This window comes from Mauremys reevesii, linkage group 1, assembly GCF_016161935.1.
Source record: "Mauremys reevesii isolate NIE-2019 linkage group 1, ASM1616193v1, whole genome shotgun sequence".
Taxonomy (NCBI): Eukaryota; Metazoa; Chordata; order Testudines; family Geoemydidae; genus Mauremys; species Mauremys reevesii.
In genome coordinates, this window is record NC_052623.1 from 138,910,474 (window position 1) to 138,924,739 (window position 14,266).

Genomic DNA, 14,266 nt, shown 5'->3' on the forward strand with positions numbered 1-14,266 from the left:
GTAAGCTTCAAAGAATTTTGACTATCAACTAATAAATAATAATAATAACAATAACAATAATTAATAATCAACCCTCTTTTGTGAAAAAGTGTGTGTGGTTACCCCCCCTTGATAGTGGGGAACCGAGGTAAGCAAGTTAAATGACTTGCCCAGGGCCACAGATGGGATTAGAACTTGGAGTCTCTGTTTCTGAATCCTGTGTTCAGACCTCATTTCTCTGTGAGACCAGCAAATGCAATTAGATAAAATTTATGAATCGGTTCTTCAGCTGGTGTAAATCAGCCCTCTGTGAGTGGCTTAATAGCTTCCACCCATTCCTGCCTTCAGGAATTTACCAAATAACTCATGTGCTGTCCGATATGCCAAATTGTGATATCATTCTCGGAAAAGACTGCTTTCCAGGATGATATTCATAGCATCAGCAAAAAAACATTATCTCAGAGAAATACAAAATTTTAGACAAGATACTGTATCATTGTACTTAACCTACGGTCCTCCTAGCGTTCCGCACCCTCCTGCTCACCCTGTTGCAAAGAGGCAGCAGAGAAAGAAAACTAGGACTACCTTTTAAAGTTTGTGTTTCATTTTTATTTTTTCTCAAGATGGGAAGCAAAAATAATTAGAGACAAAGAGGGGCTATAATAATGCTATTCTGCTTCTCACAAAAATGTGCTGAGAAAGAATATTTCCAAATATACCAGAATGATCTATCTGAATATTATCCTTCCAGCTGTGTCAGTAAAGGATCATTTAAGGCTGTTGGTATTTAAATTCAGCTTTGGTATAATGTATATCATCCTATACTAACTCTTCTAACAAATAGTACTTGGCAGTTCATTCCTTCTAATCTAAATTAGTGTGTACTGCATCTGATGAAAGTATATTTCTTTTATAGGTTTTTAGGAAATTTAAAGACTATAATGATTTAAGTGAACAATTATAGAAGTGTCCTGGAAATAAAAAATCCCTTTGCTTTCATTTAACTTCAGTATGTGTCCTACTTCAGAGGAATTAAAAGCCACTCACACAGCTGAATATATTAACTTTATGTCCTAAGCAATCTCTCCTCTTCCCTGCCAGCACTTCCCCTCTTTCCTGTAGTAATTTTGTTCGAGTATTTTCATATCTTTGTAGTGGAAATTGTCCCATGTACGTTTACAAGATAATTACTGTATTTCTAAGGCCGAGAAAATGAGTAAAGGAGACGCCTAGAGTTTGTCTCGGTATGTGATACAAAGATGCTTTGGCAATTTAGAACTCAAAATATTTGTTTAATCATAAACCATATGAAACTCCATAGCACAGAAAAAAATGGCCTGTGAAAAATATATGCAGGCTTGTCTTTGAAGAATTCTATCAGTGCCTCTACTAATTGACTTTCCTTGAGCTCAGCTCCCCAATATCAGCCCCTTATTACTCTCTGACACTCATGTTTGGCTCGTATCCACACAGGCAAAATTAAAAAAAAACATACTCCCAATGAAATCCCGAAATATTATCCTATGGTTTCAGGAGCTTCATCAGTCACTATACTTGGAGCTGTTTGAAATGTTTTGTCAGTTCAGCAACACACTTTTCATCTCGGCCCTCATGAATGAACAGTGGGAAACTCAAATTTGGAGGGGCTTATTCATCAGAGTTTGCATATTTAGCTAATAACTTACTGCATCACTAATCATAGGGAGAATATTATCTTACTTTTCAGTGATGATACATTCTTTAGACTGTGCACTTCAGTGGCCTAAGTAAACAAATGTCAGCTCATACATTTTCCAAGTCAGAAGCATATTGCTGCCATTTTCATATATGCTAGCTACTGCAGAATAAATCCTAAATGAAGGATTTTTGCGCAGAAGATGGAATTATTTTGAGTCCCTTTCAGTAACAGATTTCTTCTTTCAGATAATATCATCAGTTTTAACATCCTTAAATATTTCTGAAACTAAAATATTCAAGATGAATGGCATGTGGATTTCTGATAAACTATTCTCAGGGCAGTTAAATGTAGGGGGGTTGATGTCAGTTAAATATATAACTACAGCAACAAAGCGAGTGATGCCAGGCCTGTATTTGTTGAGCATGGAACCTCTGTAGGAATGATACACTCAGAATATATGTAACTGTCTTTCCTATCAACTTAAATGAGCTTTGGATCAGTACTTACATGCTGTTATAACATTCCCTCTTAATGGCCAGTTTTGCCACAGTATTGAAGTTAGCTCTAAATGAACCACTTAATAATTTCTGTCTTCCCAGTTGTAACTAAAAGGCTATTGGGCAGGAGAATGCAATTAGCATAAAGATAAGTAGAAAAGATGTGGAGGAGTAGGAAATTAGAGAACACACAGAGAAAAACATACAATAGGTACACAAAGGTTATGAACAGGAGCTAAGATGTAGATAGGAGAAATTATATCACATAATCAGCACTATGGAATTAGAATAATAGAATATTAGGGTTGGAAGAGACCTCAGGAGGTCATCTAGTCCAACCCCCTGCTCAAAGCAGGACCAACACCAACTAAATCATCCCAGCCAGGGCTTTGTCAAGTCGGGCCTTAAAAACCTCTAAGGAAGGAGATTCCACCACCTCCCTAGGTAACCCATTCCAGTGCTTCACCACCCTCCGAGCGAAATAGTTTTTCCTAATATCCAACCTAAATCTCCCACACTGCGACTTGAGACCATTGCTTCTTGTTGTATCATCTGCCACCATTGAGAACAGCCAAGCTCCATCCTCTTTGGAACCCCCCTTCAGGTAGTTGAAGGCTGCTATCAAATCCCCCCACACTCTTCTCTTCTGCCAACTAAATAAGCCCAGTTCCCTCAGCTTCTCCTTGTGAGTCATGTGCCTCAGCCCCCCTAATCATTTTTGTTGCCCTCCTCTGGACTCTCTCCAATTTGTCCACATCCTTTCTGTAGTGGGGCACCCAAAACTGGACACAATACTCCAGATGTGGCCTCACCAGTGCCAAATAGAGGGGAATAATCACTTCACTTGATCTGCTGGCAATGTATCTACTAATGCAGCCCAATATGCTGTTAGTCTTCTTGGCAACAAGGGCACACTGTTGACTCATATCCAGCTTCTCATCCATTGTAATCCCCAGGTCCTTTTCTGCAGAACTGCGGCTTATCCAGTCAGTCCCCAGCCTGTAGCAGTGCATGGGATTCTTCTTTCCTAAGTGCAGGACTCTGCACTTGTCCTTGTTGAACCTTATCAGATTTCTTTTGGCCCAATCCTCCAATTTGTCTAGGTCACTCTAGACCTATCCCTACCCTCCAGCATATCTACCTCTCCCCCCAGCTTAGTGTCATCCACAAACTTGCTGAGGGTGCAACCCATCCCATCATCCAGATCATTAATGAAGCTGTTGAAGAAAACCGGCTCCAGGACCGATCTCTGGGGCACTCCGCTTGATACCGGCTGCCAACTAGACATCGAGTCGTTGATCACTACTGTTGATCAACAGTCTAGCCAGCTTTCTATCTACCTTATAGTCCAGTCATCCACACCATATTTCTTTAACTTGCTAGCAAGAATATTGTGGGAGACCATATCAAAAGCTTTTAGTACCTATCTCCTGGAGCACTGGAATCTGTTGATTTACAGATTGTGAATGACTGAGTTAAGTTACTCTTTGGATTATTTTCATACCTTTTTATTTTACATTGTGATTACTGAAAACTGTACAGCTAGTAATACTTTGATATTTCTGAGCTTCATGTTAATCCACAGTATTGCAAAGGGGGTTGTAGTTAATATTATGGCTGTAGGTTATATTATCTTCATCAGCTGAAAAGGGACTAGTGTTTTTGATTTGGAAAATGTACTTGTTGCACTAGTTTGGTGCAGTATGCCACTTGCACTGCCTTATTTTTAAATAATAGCTCTCTCATTCAAAGGGAAGAGTAATATGTATGTTTATTATATCATTGGTACCGCACTGAACCTAAAATCATTGTGAGCATCAGGAAAGTTAAACTGAACTCTCACCTTGGCAAGAGATTGACTTTTGTGCATGGCATTTCCGTAGGACTACAGAGTGAACATCTTTTTGAGACAGCAGTGGAACGACTCGCGCCTGGCTTACAGTGAATACCCCGATGACTCCTTGGATTTGGATCCATCTATGTTGGACTCTATTTGGAAGCCTGATTTATTCTTTGCCAATGAGAAAGGTGCAAACTTCCATGATGTTACAACGGACAACAAGTTGCTGAGGATTTCTAAGACTGGGAAAGTGCTATACAGTATCAGGTAAACCCGCTTTTTTGCTTCTTAAGTCCCCTTGCTTCCATGTCTTTCTTGCCATGGCCACACTCATAGAATTGACATCTTTAAGTTTTGTTGCCCCTTGTGTACACTCTAATGAGACATAAGCTCAGCAGAGTAGAAGGAAAATCTGTCTTTGTGGTGAACTTTTACTCTTCACAAATTGGAATATAAGTGGTACAGCAGTATCTCCTAGCCATGCTGAAAAATGAAGGGGTCTAGTGCCCTATTGATGTGCATCAGTAATTCCCATTCGCATCAGTTGGTATTACTCTCCTACTAGGAGGAGAAAATCAACCTTTCAATCCTTTGTGGGGTGAATTTTAAAAGTAAAGGGGAAATGTTATTTTAAATGGCTGGAGAGCATCTTAAGTAGAGTCGTTCCTGCCATGTAATAACTTGGCATGCAATAAATATGAAAATCACCCAGGTATCTGCTGGCCTTTGCATGCATTTAAAAATCAGTGGAATTGCTTTTCATTTTTTATACAAAGTGCAATGTAGTATATGTCATGCTGACTGAGTTTAGGCTGAGTTAATAAAGGCTATTTGACACAACATAACTTGATGTGACCTTATGAAATGGGACACATGCAGGGAATCAGAATGCTGGAGAGGTGAAAAAAGCATTGCTTAAGAATCGGCTGCAGCAAATAATCTACAGCACTCATTTTATTTGATTAATTGCTTAACGCTTGTAATGGGATCTGAAGATGTAAAGCACTCTAAATGCTATTAAAATTATTATAGAAATTAATCATAATTTCTGATTTCCTGCAGAATTCTTTTCTTGCAGTGCTCGGTTTATATAATGTTTACATTCTTTCAGGTGTTTAACTAGTTGCTTGATGAGCTGTTTCCTCTTTGTGGACCTGAACAAAATTCTTATTAGCTATAATAGGAGCTATTCATGTGTAAGGGCTGGAGGAGAGTGAGATATTTCACAGTGTGGATATTTCTGACAGCATTCTTAAGCTTATGGAAGCACAGATTTTTAATAACTGATTATTATTGTTCTGTGTAATGAGAAAGTAGATTTGCTGTGGACAAAAAATTATGCCTACTCAATTTGCTTAATTCCCATGGAAGTTCTGCAGTAGGAACACCACAATATGTGGATGGGTTGGTAGGTAATGTAACAGTTCAGTTGGCAGAATTTGAAATTGGCATATCTTAACAGTGGGAGAAAAATAACAGTATGCCAGGGTGAAAACAGAACTCATAGAGTGATATACCATACATTAAACATTCTGTCATGTACAAATACCACTTATTTAATCTCAAGAAAGAAATGAATGCTTCTATTCATTTGAGTGACATCAGACACCATCTTACTGGAGGCAACAATGCAGTTGGGTGCCATTCTGAGCACAGATGGATAATTTTCCTGACATTTGTCCATGCTGCAAAAGTAATATTTCAAGCTGTCATATCATATTTGTAAAATTCACAAACCTAAATGAAAGTTAATTTGAAATAGAGTAAACACTGGTAATATTTTGTGCTAAGGAAAAGTGTATTGTTTCTCATCTGCATTGCACAGTATTAGCATATATTGTACCTGGTGCTTCTACAACATGACAGCATGAAATTTACACATTAATAACATTTATAGTGAGCAGAACCTATGTTTGAAGGGTAATTGAGAGTTACCAATTAGAAACAATTTAAAAAATAATTCCATAACTCAATTGATTTTAGTGATGTTACACTGGAATAAAATGGAAGTAATGCAATGGTTAGTTAGTCTCATTGCATTAGGATGTTATAGTTGTAATTGATACACCATTTTCACTACCATAATCATAGTACTTAGCACTTGCATAATAATAATATGTAGCATTTACTTGACTTTGAGTGTTCAAAGCACTTACAAATATGACTGACAAGTTACATCTCAGACTGCTCTATCATATATTTGTAGATGTCATAAAATTATGAGAAAGTTAATCTGAACTAAACATAAACCATATTTTCTCTAAAATAAAAGTGTAATGATTTCCAATATGCACTAAATAAGAAGCTAGGCATTTCTATTGTGTCTGGCCTCCCCATCTACTGCACCGGTAACATCATAAACGTATTTAGGAATGCTGCGAGATGCTCCACCACAGAGACAGTCAGCTTGTTTTGTTGTGTGCTTTGAGGGGCAAACCCTGCCCTTTGTTCTGCAGGCATGGAAGGTCCTCTGACAGTTACAATCAGTAGTTACAATAAAGTCACATTCACAGAACAACTTCACCATAAACAGAGGTGCACTATAACTGGGATTGTAATCTTTTGCATTGTGAATGCATTTAACTAATAGGGACTTTCATTCACGTTCCCTACAAATGGAGTTCACTATACTAAAGTTCACTGTGTATATTTTATATAATAAAAATAAACTGAAAAGCAAAAACTAGTCAAAATAAAAATATAAATCAACAAAATGTAAACCCCTAAAGCTGTGTGGTCATACCTTTCTAAAGCTCTAATCCTGCACTGAGCTCCATGTGGGTGGATCTCTGAGTAGAGGCCCACCCTCCTACAGTTCATTGCAGCATCTGGGCCAACGCAATATGACATTGTTGAAAATCCTGTCTTCTGTTCCCATGGCCTGTTTCCCACAGTACATTTTGTTATATTTTGCATTTGCTTTTTGTGTCATGCTCTGTATAGATTTTAAGTACTTAGGATCATGTCTTCTCTAGCACACGTTGGGCACTACAAACCATAGGTGCCAACTCCATGGGCGCTTCAGCCCTGGAGCACCCATGAAAAAAAAAGGGGGTGTTCAGCACCCACCAGAAACCCTGCTGACCAGCTCACCCCACTCCCCTCCAGCACCTCCTGCCTGTCACAATCAGCTCTTCAGAAGCATGCAGGAGGTGCTGGGGGTAGAGGGAGGAGCGGTGGGCAGAAAGAGATGGGGAGGGGTGAGGTGGGGGTGGGAAGAGGCAGGCGGTGGGGGTCTGGGGGAAGAGGTGAAGTGGGGGCCGGGTCTGGGGCGGAGTGGGGGTTGAGCATCCCTCCGTCAACTTAGAAAGATGGCACCTCTGCTACAGACAGTAGATAATAAGGAATAATAGTATTATATGACAAAAGGGTTAAAAGATCTAATGGAATCCCTGAACATAGGTCTGTTTAGAAACCTTAAAAAGGCCATCAGCACAGTTCTGACTACTCAGCTAGCTCAAACTATTGGTAACAGCCAGCTAGTGTGGGCTTATTTTACCTGGGTGAGAGGAGATTGAAGACCTTTGCTTAAATAAATGGGTTTCCTTGCTGCACTAGCTGCCCTCTTTGTCATCTTCATGTTACCAAGTGATTTCAGCCATATCGACTCGATGCAGAATGTGATGCACGTAATCTAGGATCTAAGAGATTGGGTGAAGTCTTCTCCATCCAGAGTAAATCATCAAGCAGACCATCACACTTTAAAAATATGAGAAGATGTTTGAGTTTTCTGAGTTATTTAGTAAAGGGCTATTTGGAATTGTCTTGGAAAGAACTGTAGGGGAAGAGATTTGTTTAACTATTTACCATTCTTTCTCCCCTATCCTCCTAGCTCCGGTTATAAGATACCATTGAGGAGCTGGCCAGGAAACTACTCAAAATATTTCAAAATAATGGCATCCATTTTCAGATTAGCTATCTCTGTTTTGTTTATTTGTCTTCACTGTGTGGATGTGATGTAACTATTTAGGTTATTGCCTCTTTATGGTCTCATGCCCTGACCTTGATCCAACTGTAAAATGTTATTATGGAGAAGGGCAGAGAATCTAATGGTGTCAGTGTAGGGAGTGTAAAAAGGAATAATGCTGCTGAAATGCTGTGGCATGGAGAGGAATCAGACTCGTTGATTCCTTTCTATTTATGCAACAGAACCCTACCTCTGTACCTTCTATACTGTAAAAAACATCTGCTGTTGCTAACTGCAGCATTCAAAAGCCATCACTGGCTTGCCCATCCAAAAGAGCTGCTCTATATTCGTACAAATGGCAATCCATCTGGAATACAAACCCAGGTGCCAGTTGCTTTATCTAGTGCACATCAGGAGATCACAATCCAAATCACAATCAATTCTCATTCCATAGCTTCTTTCTTTGTACTGCCTCTTCTTTCCTGTTTGTTCTTTTTCGCTTTCATACCAGGGCCACATGGTTTTGGCTATATTATGACCAGGGCCGGCTCCAAGTTTTTGCGCGCACCGCCACCGCTCCGCTTTTCCCCCCTCCCTCCCAGGCTTGCTGCAAAACAGCTGATTCGCGTGGCAAGCCTGGGAGGGAGGGGGGAGAAGCAGAGCGGCTGTGCGCTCGGGGGAGCAGGCGGCAGTGGAGCGAAGGTGAGCTGGTGGGGGGAAAGAGTGGTTCCTCTACCCCCTTCCCCCAGGTTACCTCCTGCAGCCCTCCCCGCCCCCCCACCGCCGCAGCTCACCTCCGTTCAGGACTGGCTCACGGCTTTTTGCGCCCCAAGCAAAAAAAAAACAAAAACAAGGAGGCGGAGTGCCACCCCTTGGAAAGTGCCACCCCAAGCACATGCTTGGAGCATTGGTGCCTAGAGCCAGCCCTGATTATGACTAAGCCTGGCAGAATTCAGTTTTAAATAATTTCAATGGAAAATATGACTATTTTAAGAATTTTTTAATTTTATTTATTCAAATGTTCACTAGTTGAGCAACATTACTGGGTTTAAGCATTTTTAATCAATTTTAAATTTTCAGTTCTGGGCACTTATGGGGGATAGACAATAATTATTCTTTTATAGTAAAAGTTAATGCTTTAAATCTGTTAAAACACTAATTGTCAAAATCAGGTGAAAATATACATAATAAATAGCCTTAAATCAAACTCTAATAAGTTCTCCAGCAGCATTTTCCCTCCTTTGCCTATCTGTAAATGTCTGTTATAGATGGAAATATTTTTTCATCACTTTGTGTGTGTACAGTGAAATCAACATTTACCCATAATCTTTCCAAGCCTAATTATGAATAATAAAGATTACAACATACAGGATACTTAGTGCCAAAAACAGTCTCTAGCCTTGTAGTATTTTGGATTTCCTACTACAACGTGGGCAAGTCAGTGCTAGTGGAAATGCAGAGGCCACAATGAATGAAGCTGCAATCATTTAACAATCTCCTTTGTACCTGTGTCCTTTGTCCTATATGAAGAAATACACAACAGCTAAAAAGCTGGTAGACTCAAAATTTGTCCCCGGGGGAGAGAAGGCAATATCAGTCAGATTATAAAATCCATTACTCTGGTGGTGAACTTTACTTTAAATATTATTTTTTCAATAGACACTATTAGAAGCATACCCAGACCCTTTGTCTGCAGCTGCAGTTCCTTCGGCAGTGGAACTGGTGTCATCTACTGTGCCAAAGGTTCTGGGTGCAGGAAGGAGGTTCAAGGGACTAGAGCCTGGGTGGCTCGGAACAAAGTCAGAGGCTGCACTGCGACATAGTTCCTTCTGTTCCTGCATGTCCCTATGGTGTGTGTGTGTGTGTGTGTGAATGGTGGTCAGGTGTAACATTCACTGGGCATTACTTCAGCACTGGGTTGAAATAACCTTTGAGAGCTCTTTAGTTTGGCCACTATAGAAGCTGGTAGTGCAGCAGTCAGCCGGTTTAGGTATATACTTTCCAAGATTATCTTGGGATCAGATGCTTAGTTGGTGTAAAATGGTGCAGCTCCATTTACTTTAATGGAGCTATGTCAGTTTACACCAGTTGAGAATTTGGCATGTGGTACATAAATCATAATGTCCAGTCCAACAGAACGTACTATGTGAAAAGTCTAGTGTGCTGTAGAGAATATTCCACAGATCTAAAATAAGGTATGAATCTCTGGGCTTACATTTGATTACTTCAATTTATTTTATAATCTAATGTTAGGATTTAAGAGGATTTTGACTTCACTAGCAGCATTGTCTTGTCATGGGAGATTAACAGAGAGTGGGAGGAGAGAGGCCATTATTATGACTAACACCACTGTTTGCTATATAAGAAGCAGTGAATGTTGTGAACACTCCTTTCTGATCTCAGTGGTTATACCAAATCCTACCATGATAATATTGTCCAGGTGGCATTTTCCCTTGGAAGTCAAGCTTTGATAGCGTAGGCTCCCGTTTCCTCTGGGGAAATTTCAGGTGCTTTTTATCTGGCACAAGAAAAATAATTCCATTCTCCTTAGGCAAAATAGTATACAAATTCAGTGTTCTATGCAATGACTTTTTAAAAACATAAAGCTCTCCATATGAGCTTGAAGTAACTTTCTGAATTAATTTAAGTACACTCTGAGAATATCAAAGTGCAGAAATGCTCATTGAAGTAGAGCACACTTAAAATGCTTTTTATCATTTTGATAGCTAGCCTACCTGTCGTACAGAGATTATTTACACATAATATGACTCACGTGCGAACCAACAGGTATTTTTAAATATATCCAATACTACAGGGACAAGGTGAATCCCTGAGCTGTAATTGATTCGTACATGAATCTAGCAATTTTGCCAGATTCATCTCCACATGATCCTGATTACAAAAATTAACACTGGTTTCAAATACAGTAAAACCTTCCTTAGAGACCCCTCTTAAGAGAGACCACCTGTCATAAGCGACTATTTGCAGAAGCCCTGGAATGCTGTCTGTCTCTGGTGTGCAAACCTTTGAAGAGTGACCACCTCTTACAAGTGACCAGTTTTGCTAACTCCCGGGAGTGATCACTCTTGGCAGGTTTTACTGTACTTAAAACTGGGATGTCAGCCACTTTCATAACAAAAGAAACTGGTGTCCTCCTGCTACAATCTGATGTCCACAAAGACTCTTCCCACCCATCCTTGCTCTCTTCTTCTTCTTCCCTTTTTGGTTCCTTTTATTAAGCTGCCTTAGTTTCTTTCCTGATATTTGCCTCAACCCTTGAAACAATTCCCCGCTTTTCTTTTGCTTGTTGATGGTCCCTCTCATCACCCTCTATGGACTCCTTTATTCTCACTCCCCCGTTCTACAGTATCCAGATCTATATGGACAATGTGAATACATTTGTCATATTCCTAACTTTCTATTGGCCCTGAGTACTTGGTTTGATTATGTTAAAGACTAGTATGAGTGTTTGTTATGCAAGCAGCACAGCTATTGTCAAAACCCCATAGACAGTTTTGCTTGAAAAAATATTAGCTTTTTAATAGGAGTACTTGTGGCACCTTAAAGACTAACAAATTTATTTTAGCATGAGCTTTCGTGAGCTGCAGCTCACTTCTTCGGATGCATAGAATGGAACACACAGACAGGAGATATTTGTGTTCCATTCTATGCATCCGAAGAAGTGAGCTGCAGCTCACGAAAGCTCACGCTAAAATAAATTTGTTAGTCTTTAAGGTGCCACAAGTACTCCTGTTCTTTTTGCAGATACAGACTAACATGGCTGCTACTCTGAAACCTAGCTTTTTAATGACACTGTTGGTTGCTCTTCTCTGATCATAAGACCGTTAAAGTGAATTAAGGATCTTGACACTAGTAGCTACCTAGCAAAGCCCAATTTTATACCCCTTTACACACACACACACACACACACACACCACATTGTTTCATTGCTTCAATCAAAACTAGTGTCATTTTAATAAAAAATTATTTTCTTTGGCATATCGTGTGAATAATTTGTACACATAGAGTTGTTCTTGACTGAAAATATTAAAAATTATTGGCCGATGATTAGTTATGGAAATATGTGCTAATGGGATACTGCTGACTGGTTGCAGGCCAAGATACACATCTCTGTACATGATTTTCTAATAGGCCATGGTTAAGTCTGTACTGAATTGTCAGTGACCCATGGCTACATCTACCACATGAAATGATCTCCCTGTAAACACAGAAGTAGCGAGATGAAATGTAAAAGGGTGCAGCCGTGAGGCTGATTCTAAATGAGTGATGCAAAAAATCCTGTCCCTGTATCATGCATGCTTTCAGAAGTAACTGACTGCCTTCTGCCAGTTGTATTTAAACATATTGCTTAGGACAGAGGAGTCATGGTGCCAGAAGGAAAACAAAACCAGACCAAATAAACAGTGGTGTAGAGTAAGTATCCAGGTCCTGAAAACTTAAATATAACTAGGATAAGAAATGACATAAGAAAAATCAGAGATGGCAATTTATTTTTCTTGGAGAAGAAATAGGTGGGTTACATTATTTTAACTATCAAATGAAATCATACTCAAATTTAATTTCATGGTATTGCTTGAGTGATAATTGGAATCTCATTATATTCATTGGCATGGCGTATCAACAGACAGTAACTGCATTACAATGAAAAATGAGATGGAAAATAATTTTTCACCATTAATGCAAAACCTACCGCACCATTCCAGTCCAGTCACTGGGTTGTTAAGCAATACGTGAACCAAAATGAAGTCCCGTAAACCACTAAGGAAGACTAGACAGAACATCCTGAGAAACTGAAGTATAGGACGCTTCAGTCTGTATTTCATGTTTTGACACAATAGAGGATGTTCTATATTTCCATAAGCCTCAGTTTTTGTTCCATCTCCACATCTCAGAAATGAAGTTGAATGAAAAAAAAGATAAAAAAATAACTGGTGTGACAGACTGACCATATCTTGAACAAACCTTATGGAATTAAGATAACCTTGATTGAATTAGGGTTAATACCTTTGGGGTATATTGTATTGAAAATGCAATTGTGTATGTGTTGCTGTGCCATTGTATGTACCTTCTCTAGTAAGAAGTGGGGATGCTACTAACCTTCTTTGTTATCAGCTTGTGAAGCTGTCCGTCTCGGATAGATATCCACATATTATTTCAAATTGGATTCTCCAGAGATCAACAGACAAAGAAAAAACTTTTGGAAAAATAACCTGGTTTTAGATGGACTCAGGCCCTTCTTCCTGATCCAGCAAACAGACAGGACCTGCTCATGGAGGGCCCAATCCTTAGGGTAAGGTTGGAAGGACTGGGCCTGTCCGTGTTGGGGTTCCTAGTAAATTTATTGGCATGTGTATAGGTTTTTATTGTTTTTCATATGTTTTCTCTGTAGTGCTTCTCCCTTGAGAATGAAGTAGGCTTACATAGGAAGTGCTGTGTGATAACTTATATCTGCAGCAATCCCTCTGTTATCAGTCTCTGAAGAGAAAGTGCACAGGTCTGTTTAGGCAGACTGTGCTGGGAAATACACCGTGAAGGCAGGGAACTGTGGAGCCTGGACATACTCTGCTCAGAAAGGAGTGAGATGTGGGTCTTCACCCGAGAGAGGCAGCAGCTGGGGATCTGGAAGCCTGAGGGTGGGTGCCCTCACTGGACCACTGAGGGGAAATACAGGTGCTGTTGCCTTGGACTGTGACAACTGGATCCAGCAATTCTGGGAAACATGAGAAAACATGCAGGTTGGCTCCATTTTAGAAAGCAAGGGAAACTGCCAATAGATTATACAAATACCAATTGCCATCCCCACAGAGCCAACAGTCATGAGTCAGGCCCCAAATAATGAGATGGGCTTAAAAATGAAGAGATTTTTAAAACATAATGAACTTGTTCATTTTTCTTGGCCTGGTCGCTGAACCATTTGGGTTTACTTGGATCAAATTTTCAAGCTTTTCTCATCAATCTTGAGGGCTAGAAACTTACTCTTTAAAAAAAACCCAAACCTGAGATTTTCACTTAATCACCTGCTTCCAGGGCCGGGGCCTTTAACAAAAAACATCCAAAATTGTGAGACTTGTGATAAAATCATGGGAGTTGGCCACATTGCTGTACATATCTGCTTGTATATCCGGGTCCTTATATCTTACCCATCACTGTCTTTGTGCTAACTCTGTGCTAGTATTTTATCCATATTAGTAAGGTAATACTGAATATTATATTGTTCCCTTTCCCACTAGTAGGTTACAGGTGGGAGTGGTTTGAGAGAGGCCGGGGCAATGAGAATTGACACAAAGTGTTCTTTCTGAGGGGTGATGTTGCCTGTCACCAGCTCTAGGTGACGCAGTTGCTGT

At 39.8% G+C, this 14,266-nt stretch overlaps 1 protein-coding gene across 4 annotated transcripts in view; it reads left to right on the forward strand.

The window, feature by feature from the left end:
• The window catches only part of GLRA2 (glycine receptor alpha 2), a 220,322-nt gene that overhangs the window by 98,396 nt on the left and 107,660 nt on the right, over positions 1–14,266 (forward strand). For all 4 annotated transcript variants that reach the window (XM_039521036.1, XM_039521038.1, XM_039521037.1 and 1 more), the window contains one exon: positions 4,038–4,261. In XM_039521036.1, the coding sequence (XP_039376970.1) occupies positions 4,038–4,261 (224 nt within the window). The remainder of the gene's footprint in view (positions 1–4,037; positions 4,262–14,266) is intronic.